This window comes from Aspergillus ruber (assembly GCF_000600275.1).
Source record: "Aspergillus ruber CBS 135680 unplaced genomic scaffold scaffold00009, whole genome shotgun sequence".
Lineage (NCBI taxonomy): Eukaryota > Fungi > Ascomycota > Eurotiomycetes > Eurotiales > Aspergillaceae > Aspergillus > Aspergillus ruber.
In genome coordinates this window covers 1-15,299 of record NW_024467305.1, presented here as the reverse complement: position 1 = coordinate 15,299, position 15,299 = coordinate 1, and the positions used below count along the sequence as shown (strand labels likewise).

Here is a 15,299-nt window from a genome sequence, read left to right as displayed (position 1 = left end):
CGCATGGCCATGCTCACCGGCCAACACTTTTAGAGCGGCAACGAGAAAAGGGCAAAATTGACAATTGGTCGAGCTTAACGACGGCTGCATATATCCTCAACTCACTTGACTCTGTATAGAAATGGCATCGCAGATTAGGACACCTAGGGTTTCAAAGCATGTTGGAGATTCCCGGTACTTCCACTGGAATGAAATCACAAAGAAGCAAATCAAAGCCAAGCTCAAGGCTATGTGTCCCGTAGGTGCGACTACACGGGCCCTGGTGAAGATCCCACGCAACCCTGCCAAACGTCATGCTCAAGAGCCGGGGTGGATGTTGCATGTTGACGTGTGGAGGCCATACCCAATCGAGAGCTTCGACGGCACTAGGTATTTCTTGTTCATCAGACAACTGTTCACGATATAAGTGGAGCGCACAATTCGATAAAAAGTATCAGCTCTTTGAAGTGTTCAAATCACTGGTCAAGCTAATCCAGAAGGTTTTCAATATCACCACCCGGTGCTGTTGTTTCGACAATAATTTTGAAAAAAGACCGCTTACAGGCTGCTACTCCGCTAGTAGTAGGGAGATGAGCTACTGCGACTATAAATACCTGGGTCTTCTCTCATAGATTGAATATAATGATCACATTTGTATCTCAATCCAGGGCTCTAACTTCGGCGAAAAGTCAGTGTACAGTAAATGAAATCCACTTACCTACCTACCTACACGTATCAAAAAGATTAGAAATGTGAGACCAATCGCGACCCGCCCGTATGTAGAAGCATTCCCGACCCACAACGCCAATATCGTGGGTCACAAGGACCAATCACTAATCAACCAAAATGGGCTATATATAGCAAAACTATATATATCCTCATTGATATTGGGTTGCGCACACTTGTGCTTGTGTGCTCGTGCACTGTGACAAGTGGTAACTGCGCCAATGAGTGCCTGATTATTGGGTTGTTGGAGTACATACACACTATCAGTCTTTTTTCTGCATGTTCTATGGCCATCATGACCATCAGAATTCCGGATTGCGAAAGAAAGCCGTGAATTGTCCATATAATCAAATTGAAATCCAAGCTTGACTAAATGGCCGAAAGACAGTAGGTTCTTCTGCTTAAGAGCAGGTACGTACTGGGCGTTTTGGACAATGAATTCATTGCCATAAGGCAACCGGATACTACCTAAGTCCATCACAGGATTGTCTGATTCGTTTGGTAGGTTGACCTTGCCTGAATACACCGGAAGGAAGCTGATGAATAGGGATCGATCATGGGCGATTGTCCAGGCGGTACCAGTATCCAATACCCACTCTTCATTGACTCTAGCAAAGTCATTGACATCTATCAAGTTGGCTAAGCCATTTGCTTGATTTCGCTGTCGATCATTTTCCGGTGGAGGGCGTTTATCAGGGTGTTTGGTCCAACATTCAGCCTCCAGGTGGCGTCCTTTCTTGCAATATGGGCGAAGATGCAGGGAGCTCCCGCCTGGTCTGTAGGATCGTTTAGCTGACTATCGGATTCCTTAGCCTTATCCTTGTCGGTAACCTATGAATATATGGGAAAGAGTAGCTGATTGGGTGGTCGGTCGAGCAGACCGGCCAGCTACCTAAATTGGCAAAACGAGGGCGGTGAAGAAGCACATGATTATCAGGTGCTAACACATTTTCCAAATCACCTGACATTCGGCGATAGAAGCCTCTGATGTGACGCCAGGGGCTCCCGGGTGGCGTCCGGAATCAGATTCAAAAGCCCTGAAGGACTGACAGCACTTTACGGTAACCAAGCATTTTAGAATTGTGATCGAAATAGAAGCAAGATACCCGGCTTTACCGCGCTGCCTTAAAACAGAGAAAGTGAAATGTGTCAACTTATGGACTTGATCGCTCAGCAATTGTTCTTCGGTGTTTCTAGAAGGTTTTATCCTCGAACACCTTGGCTGATCGTCACGATTCGTTGCAATGATAAGCCAATCACCCGTACTGATGATACCCAATTTTCTCTAATTCTGGATAGCACCATGTGGAAATAACGCCGAACCAAGGGAGAGAAGAACAACCCAGAAAGTAGGGCGGAGGCTTTGCTCTATAGGAAATTCCCAAAATATACACTGCGCCGTGTGTGTCGGCTGCACCCGTATGTTCACCAAAACTCTCCTTTGCATGGAGTAGTGTGAAATCAAATCCTTCACTTGGTTTGTCTGAGACACCGACCTAAAACGCGACCATCCAGGACCTACGAAAAAGTCATTGGTGGATCGACAAAATCTGTTAAAGTGGGTCTGACCTAGGGTCTGCAGCAGTGGGAGAGGTATAGTGGACCAGTTGGCCCGGTATAGCCCATCCATCGTTCGGCCCGATAAGGGCCTCGAAGGTTTCCCATAGTAAATTTGCGGAAGTCCAAATGATTGTTTCCAGTGGCGTCATTTGTTCTTCTATTCATTTCGCTCTCGCTTCCTCTCAACGCGCATAAAAGCTTTTTTTCTCTTTTTCATTCTTTTTTTTTTTTTTTTTTTTTTTTTTTTTTTTTTTTTTTTTTTCCATTCGTTTGCAAGGCTTGAGTCACGCGGTTTCCGGTAGCAGGCTCTTACTTGACACCCGCTTAATCTATACGGAGATGCAGCGCTCAGTATTCCTCATACTTTCGTTTCTGAGCGTCTTTGCCGTCTCTTGGCCCTACAGCGAGTCCCTCGCTGATTATAACCTGAACGATAATAAAGACGCTGACGGCCCTATCGATTACTGGGGAGTATGGCCGGACCATAAATACCATCCGTCGCCAGATAACTGGCGACTCCCTACATATACAATCTTTTTGGACCGTATCTCCAATGGCGATCCTACCAACGATGATATCAACGGGACCACCTTTGAGCATGTGCTCAACTCTAATCAGATGCGCCACGGTGGTGATCTGGAAGGCTTGATAGATACACTGGACTATATCCAGGGTATGGGCTTTAAGGTGAGCTGACCAGATCCCTAAATGATTTCATCATTAACTCTCTCTAACTCTCCATAACTCTCCTAGGTCATCTATTTCGCCGGGACGTATTTAATGAACCTGCCCTGGGCCTACGATGGGTACTCGCCAGTCGATACCACTCTGCTCGACATGCATTTGGGCACACTGGAGGATTGGAGGCGGACGATCACCGAGATTCACGACCGAGGTATGTACGTCGTGGTGGATAATACGCTGTCAACGTAAGTCGATAGCCCTGCAATGCTCCAGATGTTAGGGTATCCAGAGCTGACCCCCAAGAACAGACTGAGCAACCTGATCGGGTTCAAAGGTCATCTGAACGATTCTGCCGATTTCCGTGCACAAGAATACCAAGTCGAATGGGTCACAGACAGAAGATACGCTGATTTCCAATTCAGTAACGAGTACAACGAAACATGCAACTATCCTCGTTTCTGGGCCGAGGATGGTTACCCGATAACAACCGGCGGTGTTGAAGACTTGAAGGGTTGCTATGACAGTGATTTCGATCAATACGGAGAGTTGGAGGCGTTTGGTAACTTCCCCGACTGGCAACGCCAACTCACGAAGTTTGCCTCAGTGCAGGATCGCTTGCGTGAATGGCACAAACCGGTTCGCGATGTCCTTACTCGACACACCTGCCTGCAAATCGCAAGTCTCGATGTTGACGGTTTCCGATTTGATAAGAGTGTTCAATCGACACTCGAGCCTTTAAGTGAGATGCTCCCTGTCTACCGTGAATGTGCGAAGAAATACGGCAAGAACAATTTCTTCCTGCCCGGCGAGATTACATCTGGAGATACCTTTGGTAGTCTCTATCTCGGCCGTGGCCGTCAGCCGAATCAACGTCCGGAGTCGGTAGGCGCTGGAGTCAAGTTGACAAACAGCTCGGATTCGTATTTTCTAAGAGAGGACGGCTTGCAAGCATTAGATGCCTCCGCATTCCACTACACAATCTATCGGTCGATGACTCGTTTCCTGGGAATAGACGGTAACTTGGTCGCCGGTTTCGATTTGCCTACGGATTTCATTGAAGCCTGGAATGAGATGCTCATCACGAATGACTTCTTAAACGCATTCACCGGAGAACTGGATCCCAGGCATATGTATGGTGTTTCGAACCAGGATAACTTCCGCTGGCCGGCGATCCAGAATGGCACAGACAAGTACATCCTGGGTCTTTACATCATCTCGCTGGAGCTTCCTGGAATTCCTCTCATCCTTTGGGGCGAAGAGCAGGCCATGTACGTATTCGATGCCACTGCATCGAACTACATGTTTGGCCGGCAGCCCATGACCTACCAGACTGCCTGGTGGACAAATGGTTGCTTCAATCTGAACACGTCCAAGTTCTATAATTTCCCGATTGAAAAGGGACGAGATGGCTGTCATGATATCACCATCACCTATGACCAGCGCAATCCGGCCCATCCACTTCGAAACATCATGAAGCGAATGTTCGAAATTAGAGAGCATTACCCAGTCGCTCAGGATGGCTTGTATCTTAAGACAATCGCCCAGCTCACCAAAGATATCTATCTCCCTGGTTCATCGACCACCCCTACAGTCACTGGCCTGTGGTCTGTCTTGCGAAGCTATTTCCCTGGCGTTCAAAAGGAGGCAATCCAGGGTAACGAGACCTTGTGGCTTGTGTACCAGAACGGAAATGAAACACAGACCTATGGTGGCTCCTGCAGCGACAAAGATACTGCGCTGTTGGCTCCATTTGACTCGGGGACGAAGGTGAAGAATTTGTTCTATCCTTACGATGAGGTCACCGTGGAAGATGGTCCTGACAGCTCCTACGGATGCGTCCAGAAAATGAAGTTGCTTCCTTGGGAGTATCGGGCTTATGTGAAGACTGACAAGTTCGTTGAACCTGGTCCTACCGTCACATATTTCCTCCCTGGGCATGATGCACGCTTGCTGTCTTCGGAAGACTCGGGCGAAGATGTTCCGATTCAGCTTGGATATTCCAAGGAGATGAATTGTGAAAGTATCACCAAATCAATTGTTCTCGATTCGAAGACGCAAAAAGGGGTCAACGCTTCTCTCGATACATCCAGTGTCCACTGCACAAACATCACTGCCCAGACGACGGATAACAATTTTGTTGGAGAAATCCCGACTACTTGGACATGGTCTGCAACTTTGAACAATGTTCACCACGGAATCCACCAACTGACAGTCAAAAATGTTTCTTCGTCGGGTGTCTATACTAATTCGAACGACAAGTTTCTGGTTCGCGTTGGTGCCCACGAAAACCCCTTGATCTCGCCGCTTTCCAATTACTCTTCCAGTCTGGTGCACAAATCCGAGGACAGTCTCTACCTTACCCACCATGCGGCTGGCGCGGACAAGTACCGATACTCGTCTGATTTCGGCCGGAGTTGGTCTAACTGGACGACTTATTCAGGTGGAAACACGGATATCGACATCCCGGCTTGGTCTGGTAAGCAAAAATGGGAGGGCACCCATATTCGAGTACAGTACTTCTCGAAGCTCACTGGAAGTAGCGACTACGTCCAGGAGGGTGATTATAATTGGGAGAAAGGTACCTCGCGAAGATTTCCTCACATGTGGTTTAATGGCCCGTACAACCAGTATGGTTATGATGCAGGACTGGATAATGAAGTGACCCTCAACCCCAAAACCTCTCGCTGGAATTATGACTTTGTCTACGAATGGCCAGCAGTGGGACAATTGAATGTCTGGGGTGTGGACAGTAACGGCATTCCGGATAATACAGAAGTCTATGGCGATGTTAGCAACTCCTCTGTTGTTCAAAAGCTTCCTCCATCCTATCTCTCGTCCAATGTGATCAACATCACTAAACTGCCACCGTTCCCGCACCTTGGATGGACCATTTCTCTCGACGATGGAAACATGAGCTACGAGTTAATTCCCATTGGATCCGGATGGGCCCAGCTTGTTCTCTACATTCTTCTTTGGGTTGTTCCCATCCTTATGGGTGCAGCTGGTGTCTACATTTTCATCCGCACTTTCTACCGTGTCAAGCTCAACAAAGATGGTAATGCCATTAAAAATGAGAAGATGCCTTTCCTGTTTTACCGTCGTCTCAGAGAAAGACTTGGTGGAGACAATGAATCCCAGGACAATTTTTCGGAAAACGCCATGCCGACAGATCTCACTGTGGCCGGAGCGGCCGGAGCGGCCGACCAAAAGCGCACAGTCTTGATCGCCACTATGGAGTATGACATCTCAGACTGGAAGATCAAAGTCAAGATTGGCGGTCTGGGAGTCATGGCACAGCTGATGTCCCAGAACCTGAAGCACCAGAATCTCATCTGGGTGGTACCATGTGTTGGTGATATCGAATATCCCGTGGATACGCCAACTGAAGACTTTGTGGTGATGATCCTGGACAAGCCCTACCTGGTTAAAGTGCAATATCACGTCGTGGATAACATCACCTATGTTCTCCTTGATGCTCCGGTCTTCCGACAGCAAACCAAGGCAGAACCATATCCACCCCGCATGGATGACCTCGACAGTGCAATCTACTACTCGGCCTGGAATCAGTGTATTGCGGAGGCAATCAAGCGAAATCCCTCCATTGATCTTTACCACATCAACGATTTCCATGGCTGTCTGGCACCGCTTTACCTGTTGCCGACACGAACTATCCCAGTCTGCCTGTCCCTCCACAATGCCGAATTCCAGGGTCTCTGGGCATTGAGAACCCAGCAAGAGAAGAAGGAGGTCTGTTCAGTTTTCAATCTTCCAGTTGAAACAGCAACTAAATACTGTCAATTTGGCAACGTTTTTAACCTGCTCCACACCGGCGCCAGTTATCTGCGTTTCCACCAGCGCGGCTTCGGTGCAGTGGGTGTTTCCGAGAAGTACGGAAAGCGCTCATGGGCCCGTTATCCAATTTTCTGGAGTCTGGGCAAGATTGGCAGCCTTCCTAACCCAGATCCCTCTGACACAGCGGCCTTGGAGATAAACCCAGACGCGGAAGTTGCGGTTCAGTCTCACGACGAATCCGTCAATGACAAGCTGCAGGCACAAAAATGGGCTGGTTTGAAGGTGGACCCCGATGCTGACTTGCTGGTATTTGTGGGACGATGGTCGAAACAGAAGGGTGTCGACTTGATTGCGGATGTTATGCCGGCAGTCCTGTCTGCCAGACCCCAGGTGCAATTGATCTGTATTGGACCCATCATTGACCTTTATGGCAAGCTTGCTGCTATCAAGTTGGAGCGCATTATGGAAATGTTCCCCGGCCGTGTGTTCTCTAAGCCAGAGTTTACGATCCTTCCCCCCTTCGTGTTCTCCGGTGCCGACTTCGCCTTGATCCCATCTCGAGATGAACCATTCGGGTTGATTGCAGTTGAGTTTGGCCGCAAAGGTGCGCTCGGTATTGGCTCTCGCATCGGAGGTCTAGGCCAGATGCCTGGTTGGTGGTATACCGTGGAATCTGATTCGGCTCGCCATCTCATGCACCAATTGAGGACCGCCATCAAGTCCGCTTTGGACTCATCAGTCGAGACTAGAGCAGAAATGCGTGCAAACTCTGCCAAGCAGCGATTCCCCGTTCTCGAGTGGGTTCAGAAGCTCGAAGTATTGCAACGAACCTCAATCCAAATCCATCACGGAAAGAACCAGCAAACGGTGACAGGCCCACAACCAGAGACCCAGAGTGAATGGGACATGCAGGGTTTGCGATATTCAACCATGATGGGCCCAATGTCACACCATTCAGGAACGGATACGCCACCTGTCAGAACATCGGAGCCCGTTCAGCCCTCTCTTCTTGAGCTCCAGGCGGTCGAGGCTCAAGAAATGCAAGCAGCCGACAACAACAGGAACAACACGCTGGGTCGTCAGCTCTCACTCGGCCGACGTGCTGGACCTGGACAGGAGAGAAAGCGTCTCATCAAGAAGTCTCTACGTGAGAGCCAGATGCTGGAACAGCCGGTCGACGGCGATACCACCGATGCCGAGGAAGACGGTGCTGCTACGTCGCAAGAGGACCACATCTCTCATGAAGAGGCTATGGCAGCCGTCAATTCCAGTCTCATATCTCAAAATCTCAGTCCTACCAATAGGAATTTTAGCCGTCAGTCTCGCGGTGAGTCTACCGTTTCAACAGATCCCTCCCGCTTCGTGTCCCGCGACTCTTCTCCAGTCAGATCACCCGATCCCGCCTATGACCCTAGTTTTGGAAGAGTCGCTCCCTGGGTTCACAGTCGTAATGTATCTGTTCTCTCCTTGCCTTCTGTCGTCGCCGACCATGATCAACCGGTTTTCCATTTGCAAAAGGTCGACCCGACCTTCACAGACAGCATGGGGCATTTCACGCGACGTTTCGAGCAGCTTCTCACCAACCTCAACAAGAAAAACTCGAGCACAGATTACTGTATCGAAGTTTACCTGATGAAGAGTGAGCGCAAGTTTTTCAACATGTACACCGACGCACAATTGAAAAAGCACCCGAAAGAGCGTCCTATGACTGGAGCCGGCTTGGATCACGCTGTCGAAATGACACCCTACAACCGCGTCACAGACGCCTCCGAAGATTCGGAAACAAATGACACAGATGAAATCGATCAGTGGCTCGCTCGTCTGGGCTACAAAAGACCCATGGCTATCCAGAGATTCATGAGATGGCGCGTCGGAAATTGGCCTGTCTACTCCCTGTTCTTGGGTCTCGGACAGATCATCGCAACGAACTCGGCACAGATCACCCTGTTGACCGGCCAAGTGGGCGAGACCGCAACTAAACTCTACATTATCGCGGCAATTTACTGCGTCTCTTCTATCGTTTGGTGGTTCCTCTTTTTCCGCTTCCCGTCGGTGACAGTTCTCACCGTCCCATGGTTCATTTATTCCATTGCGTTCATCATCATCGGTGTATCGCCGTTTGGTCTTACGCCTCTCGGTCGAGAATGGGCACAAAATGTTGCCGCGGGCGTCTATGCCGCTGCATCTTCGAGCGGTTCCTTGTTCTTTGCCCTTAACTTTGGTGATCAAGGTGCAGTCCCTGTGAAAGATTGGATGTTCCGCGCCAGTCTCATCCAGGGTATCTCGCAACTTTACACCGTGGCTTTGTGGTACTGGAGCTCTAGGGTCACTGCGGTGCAAGTCGGAGGTGTTTCTACACTTGCTTTGAGCTCGTGGAGAGTCGCAGCTGTGGTCATGCCTATTGCCCTTGTGTGCTTCATTATCGGTGTGCTTCTTGCTTTAGGATTGCCCAAGTACTATCGTCAAGCCCCTGGCAAGATCCTCTTCTTCTACACTTCCCTCTTCCGTCGACGCATTGTCCTCTGGTTCTTCTTCATGGTCATTGTCCAGAACTGGTTCCTCGCCGCGGCGACTGGTCGCAATTGGTCATTCCTCTGGTCCTCCCAACACACCAAGACATGGGAGGTCGTGGTAATAGTGGTAGCATTTTTCATCGTTCTTTGGATCGCTCTGATGTTTTTGTTCAAGATCTTGTCCAAAGAGCATAGTTGGATTCTACCCGTCTTCGGTCTCAGCATTGGTGCACCTCGGTGGGCGCAAACGTGGTGGGGAACATCTGATATTGGATACTACCTCCCATGGGCTGGAAGTCTGACATCTGGTGCCATCGCGTCCCGATGTCTCTGGCTCTGGCTTGGCGTTCTCGATGAGATCCAGCAAGTCGGCTTGGGAATGATTCTTCTACAGACTTTGACAAGAGTGCACGTCTGCTTTGTCCTACTGGCCGCTCAGTCCATTGGATCGATTGCCACAATCTGTGCTCGTGGATTTGCGCCCAACAAGGTCGGACCGGCAGGCATTTCTCCAGCTGTGGGCACAGGATTGGATAAACTTGGTAATGCGTGGTTCTGGATTGCCCTCTTCTTCCAGCTTCTGGCTAGGTAAGTTATTATTGTCCTTCTCTATTCCTCGCCACTATACTGACTTTTTTTTTTTTTTTTTCCAGCTTCGGTTTCCTTCTGTTCTATCGCCGCGAGCAGTTAAATCGACCCTAATTCATGGATCAAATTTAGCATAATAGACTGAGCACATTTTGTATAATAATCAATCTTTGAGATGCCTTTTTGGAGAACCTGCGTGGCCGTTTGTTGTAATAGGTGTATATATATGATATACGGACAGTCTCGCTAAAGAACAATTATACCAAGTAAGCATTCACCGAGATGAAAAAGATCCTGGTTCAGAAAATTCATAGAAAGGATCCCATCACCATTCTGTTTTTTGCATTTCACCATATTTTTCGTTTTCTATCTTCTACATCCACACCTCGTGGATCTTGAGGGTTCCAGGATTTTTGGCAATAAAGAGTGAGCACACCCTTTACAATTACTTCAGCTAACATTCGACTGACCAAGTCCCTGGATAGTGGCCGCCCTGGTTCACGAACTGACTCCTGGCAGAGTGAGCCAGCCCAGTTAGAGTAGACATCGCCAAAACCCAACTAGAATGAAAAGTACTTTTTTTTTTTTTTTCGTATTCCTTCTAGGCCATTATTATAATCTCCACAGGTTCAATATCTCTACCAAACATTATAAAATGCTGCAGTTAAAACATACATATATACATATATAATTTATTGGTACCCCTTCTTCTCCCCCTCTCCCTTTCCTTGCCAGCTAGACGCCTTACTAACAGCTGACAAGTATCATATCTATTCCAATCTATTCTGGACTCGTAATAGATCTGGGTGATTGCACAAATGAATAAGAGGCGTTAGCAGCCAGAAGGAAGGACGCTTTGCCAGTCACTTTGGGATCCGGGCCGATAAAGTTGCTTGGGAAGCCAACATCAAAGGGGTTCTGGCTCTCGAGGTATTCAATTTGCTCCGCCGTCAACTGTAGATTAAGCGCCTGGATGTTTTCCATGAGGTGGTTGACTTTGCGACCGCCAATAAGTGGGAACACATTTGGTGCTTTCGCCATAACATATGCCAGGGCAACTGCGGTGAGCGACTTGATCCCGTGTTCGTTGGCCACCCTTTCAAGTGCTGCACTCATTGCCGCTTCTTCTGCACTTTGGTCCGGACTCAGAATGCTGCGGAGACCCTCTCCCCGAGCTTTGCGCTGTTCAATCTCCTCCTTTGTTTTAAATTTCCCCCCTCCCATGACATCCCATGGAGCAAGTGCCATTCCAAAGTGGCGCACCATCGGGATAATTTCTCTTTCGAAGTCACGGAGCATGACATTCCATCGGCCTTGGTAGATGCTGAAAGGAGTCTTTCCGTGGGCGCGAGCATACAAATTTGCCGCGGTCACAATCCACGCTGGTGTGTCCGAAATGCCCAAGTAAAGCACCTTACCCTGCTCTACCAGGATTTGAAGACTGTCCATAACTTCTTCAACTGAAGTAGTTTGATCCCACCAGTGGACATACAAGATATCAATCCAGTCGGTTTGCAGCTTCTTCAGAGAATCCCGAACACTCATATGGAGGCTTCGCTTGTGATTGCCGCAATGGTTTGGGGCATTTCCCTTGCCCAACTTGTACGACCGAAAGTCCGTTGTGAATTTGGTGGCAATTACCAATTGATCGCGGTTCCTGCGCTGGGCCATCCATTCCCCGATCCAGGTTTCCGATTGTTCATCCTGGTAATTATTTGCGGTATCGATGAAGTTCCCGCCCGCTTCGAAGAATGCATCAAGGAGTCTAAAAGACTCCTCCTTGCTCATAGAACCCATAGAGTCTGCCCACGCATCGCCAATGGACATGGCTCCGAGCTGAAGCGGCGAGACACGAATCCCAGCGGTGGAAGAGAGAATGCGGTAGCGTCCCAATTCGGTGGTGGGTTCAGGAGCAGGTGTCCAAAGGTGCGACATGATGAATATTGAGGATTGTAGCAAGCGGGACAAAGATAGGAGAGTAATAACAGGCTTGTCTCAGTCTCTGCACAAAAAAAGTTTTCGTTTTCTTTAACTCTCTCCTGCGTACCCGCCCTTATTATAGTCTTTTACTGGCCTTCTTCTTTGCCGGAACAAACGGGGTACTACAAGTATCTCACCAACTTTGGTAGGCTCCCACAAATTAGAACTCATTAATGTTGCAGTGGGTCATTGTGCTCCGCTTGTCACCAGGCTGCATTAGCGTCCCTTTAGGTGCCGTGGATCCGGCAGAACTGTTAATCAGAGCATGCCAGGGCTTCATCAAGCCAATCTTCTTTTAGTAAGTAGTTTTCAGAGAATAGGTAGAGCAGACTAATGATAACCAGAAAAACCCAGATTCTACAGTATTCCATAGTAGCTGAGAAATTGTTTGTTTTTGTTGTATCTGAGCACATCGTGTGAGTTATTATTATCAAATTCTATCAGGCTAGACAGGTCAGTATTCTGAGAACCCACTTAGGCTGTCATCAACTTGCGTATTACGAATGCTGAGCTGATGAATAATGTGATGTAGATGACAGCCAATAACATACTGGGCAAAGTCATAGAATCGGCAGCATGTACGTGTTAGGATTCGCAAATTTGTATATTAATCAAATGATTGTTTAATTAGTGGTATAGCAAACTACTTCCATAAATCTCTCACGTAGACTCGTCGTTTACTACGCCACCGGTCCATTACCTCTCAATATCAATGACTGCTTGCTTCTGACTGAAATTGTAGCGAACTTCTTTTTGCCGTTTCTCTTGAAGACGCCGCCGAGTATTTCGGACGTTTCGTTCATAGCTTTCTAGCATCGTCCGCAATATGCGATTATCGGATCGGCCGCACCGGTTTCCAGTTCGACTTGCCATCGGATGGCAGCCTCATGATTCTGATCCATTGATGCACGATTGACATCAGTGAGATGTCGCGGCCTTCGCTTGTCAATTCAGCGGCTCATCCATCTGTCTTCTCTTGAGAACTTTTCATTTGAAGTTATTCTGCACATGGTATCCTGCAATCTAGTGTGTCTCCAAGGCCGGTAATGTTCGATAAAGGTTTTGCTACTTGAATGTTAGTTGGGGCTCACTCTTTGCCCGTCATGAGTTGATTCCTCAACAAATATTTTGCCCAATTTTGTTTCTGGCCCTGTTCATTCCTCCAGGTATTTTCGACCCGTATCAGGCTTGATGGTGGATTGGGATTGCTGCAGAACAAAGAAAAGCAAGGAAAAGTGAAAGAGATCATAGATGTCCGCCTTGCCCATTTCCACGCATACATTGACAAATTGATTCTTCTATTTTCTTCAGAGTATTTTGCAATGTTTCGGTCATTTCATGCCGCAACCACCATATATCCTCGGTCACTAGGGGTGGGGTAGATGCCCGTCTCCAAGCCGGCTCTATTGTATCAATCCACCAGTCAGTAATTTTTAACTGATCAATGCAATGATTTTCTACCAGACATGGCCAAATGACCTTTGAGGGGCGCGCACAAGTTATCCATATTTACAGTAGCAAAGGCAGGAAATGAAGAGGAGGGGGAGATAACCAAAGAAACAAGGACAAGGTAGAACAAAAAAAAAATCAATGAGACGGGATTGTTTGCTAAGGTTGTAAACTCTCATTAAATTTATCCCCATGTAACATTTGTAGCACAAACTCCAAACTCCAGGTGGATTAATATCCCAGAAAAAGATTTGAAAATCTGGTAACAGCCTTAGCATTTCAGATTTTGAGGTCGATGCTTCTGCTGATGTCAAAGAAAAAATCTTGTTAGCCCAACATATACTGAGCTATAGGAACCTTTATTGAAATTGGCATAGACGCTTTAGGACCCTCAACGTGCAAAAGGTGGAAAAGCTGGCTGCTGTCCTGGTTCCTCTTTCAGCAAGGTATTAGCTGGACGTTCCGGAAGGCCATTATCAGTGCAAATCCAACTGCTCGTATCTTTGCGTACACAAACACTCGGGAGAAGACACCGACAGCGTACATAGATACTGTTATCTTGACTCCGGTGGCAGATATCCTTGACGCGCAGGTGTTAAATTGGTAGGCGATAAGCACACTGATTTTATTTTTGGCTTGGTGGTCTTGTAGGCGAAGCAGAAGCGATACGACCGAAAATACAGGGGAGCATAGGAGACAAAAAGCTACTAAATTTCTGAGGAGAGATCCTAGCTGACGGGAGCAAATGTGACAGGTTTCTAGTAAAGAGGGACATGGGAAAGAAGGGGCATCGTGGATTCATACGATCGAACAGCATGAGGACAGTCACTGGATGGATGAAACGGTGAGCAACTCCTGGGACATTAATCCTACCATATTGTGAAGTTTATTGTCTGACTTTCTTCCGTTTCAGATGTGGGGATTTGAGTTGATCGATGGAGAGCCATATCATACTCGTCGAGTTATAACGATAAAAAACAAGACCGGCCGATACAAGCTGTTGCAGATAGTATGCCTGTTCATAAAATGAGACGCAATTTGTTTTGCACTTCATTATCACTCATGTTTGGTGACTTAACGTACTTCCCTACCAAGTGTCGCGCCTGACGGAGCAGCGCACTTTTTGCATTTTTTCTTGTCTTCAATCAGTTAAACGGTTTAAACCACTACTATTCTATCAAAAATGCCTCCAAAGCCCCAGAATTCAACTGTGTAAGAGGGAGTGTCCTACTAGCAAAATCTGTTCAAAAAAAAAAAAAAAAAAAACCTTAAATTAAGACTGTACAGCAAGCAGCATACTACTTTCGGGTTCCTGAAACAACCATCTGACGACTCCACAGTATAACCACACACGATTTGAAAAGCGCGCCAGTGGACATAGATCGACTAAAAATGGAGATAAATCACTTTAGTATGGAAACTCTATGAACCGACATGGTGCAGCCCTCCCGACCATCTCATGGTCAATATATGGCCAATATTCTCCTTTCACAGCATGGTTCTGCCAATACTCAACCTGTTGGTAGGAACTAAGTATCCAGCTTTATTAAACACCATAATGAGACCAAGACCAGTTATTCTCGACGATATAATTAGCAACGAGCCAAATGTGACGATCCAAAGATCATCAGAGTCGGTGCCCCTGATCTTCAGCTATTAGTATCTGCTTCTTCGACTTAAATACCCTCCGATGCCCGCTCGTTCTGCATTCTGTAGACCATTTACTTCTTCCCATCAATAAAACCCAATCCAAGCAACCGCTCCGAATCCGACCAAAATGAAGACCACCATCCTTTTTACTAGAGTGTCACGGACGGCCCCGTGACCCCGCCCCGAACCCGCCCCAAAGCCCGCTGGGCCGGGGTTTGGGGCAGAGGTGCTCGCCCCGCCCTGGGTTTGGGGCAGAGATGCCCGCCCCGCTGATTTTTGGGGCGCCCCGTTGGGGCGGGCTGAGTTGGGGCAGCGGGGTTTGGGGGTGGCCCAGGGCCCGGTTAAGCCCCATTACAGAGCCAAACATATAGTATTGTA

At 47.8% G+C, this 15,299-nt stretch overlaps 2 protein-coding genes across 2 annotated transcripts; one reads left to right on the top strand and one right to left on the bottom strand.

Moving 5' to 3' along the window:
- Positions 1-2,529: 2,529 nt before the first annotated feature.
- Positions 2,530-10,140, top strand: ags3 (alpha-1,3-glucan synthase Ags3). The gene is made up of 4 exons (XM_040781551.1): positions 2,530-2,952; positions 3,019-3,194; positions 3,258-9,842; positions 9,908-10,140. Exons 1-4 carry the CDS (start codon positions 2,605-2,607, stop codon positions 9,954-9,956), a joined length of 7,158 nt encoding a protein of 2,385 aa, XP_040639740.1. The 5' UTR covers positions 2,530-2,604; the 3' UTR covers positions 9,957-10,140.
- Positions 10,141-10,543: 403 nt separating this feature from the next.
- EURHEDRAFT_411182 (Aldo/keto reductase) lies at positions 10,544-11,653 on the bottom strand. Its single transcript, XM_040781550.1, has one exon. The coding sequence runs from the start codon at positions 11,637-11,639 to the stop codon at positions 10,623-10,625; it is 1,017 nt and encodes a 338-aa protein (XP_040639739.1). The 5' UTR covers positions 11,640-11,653; the 3' UTR covers positions 10,544-10,622.
- Positions 11,654-15,299: the final 3,646 nt, after the last annotated feature.

Bases quoted from the DNA above. Each gene is read 5' to 3' on its own strand.
- ags3 (XM_040781551.1), top strand. From the start codon at position 2,605: ATGCAGCGCTCAGTATTCCTCATACTTTCGTTTCTGAGCGTCTTTGCC. The intron at 3,195-3,257 runs GTAAGTCGATAG...CCCCAAGAACAG, and splicing joins GTGGATAATACGCTGTCAAC to ACTGAGCAACCTGATCGGGT. The intron at 9,843-9,907 runs GTAAGTTATTAT...TTTTTTTTCCAG, and splicing joins TTCTTCCAGCTTCTGGCTAG to CTTCGGTTTCCTTCTGTTCT.
- EURHEDRAFT_411182 (XM_040781550.1), bottom strand. From the start codon at position 11,639: ATGGGTTCTATGAGCAAGGAGGAGTCTTTTAGACTCCTTGATGCATTC.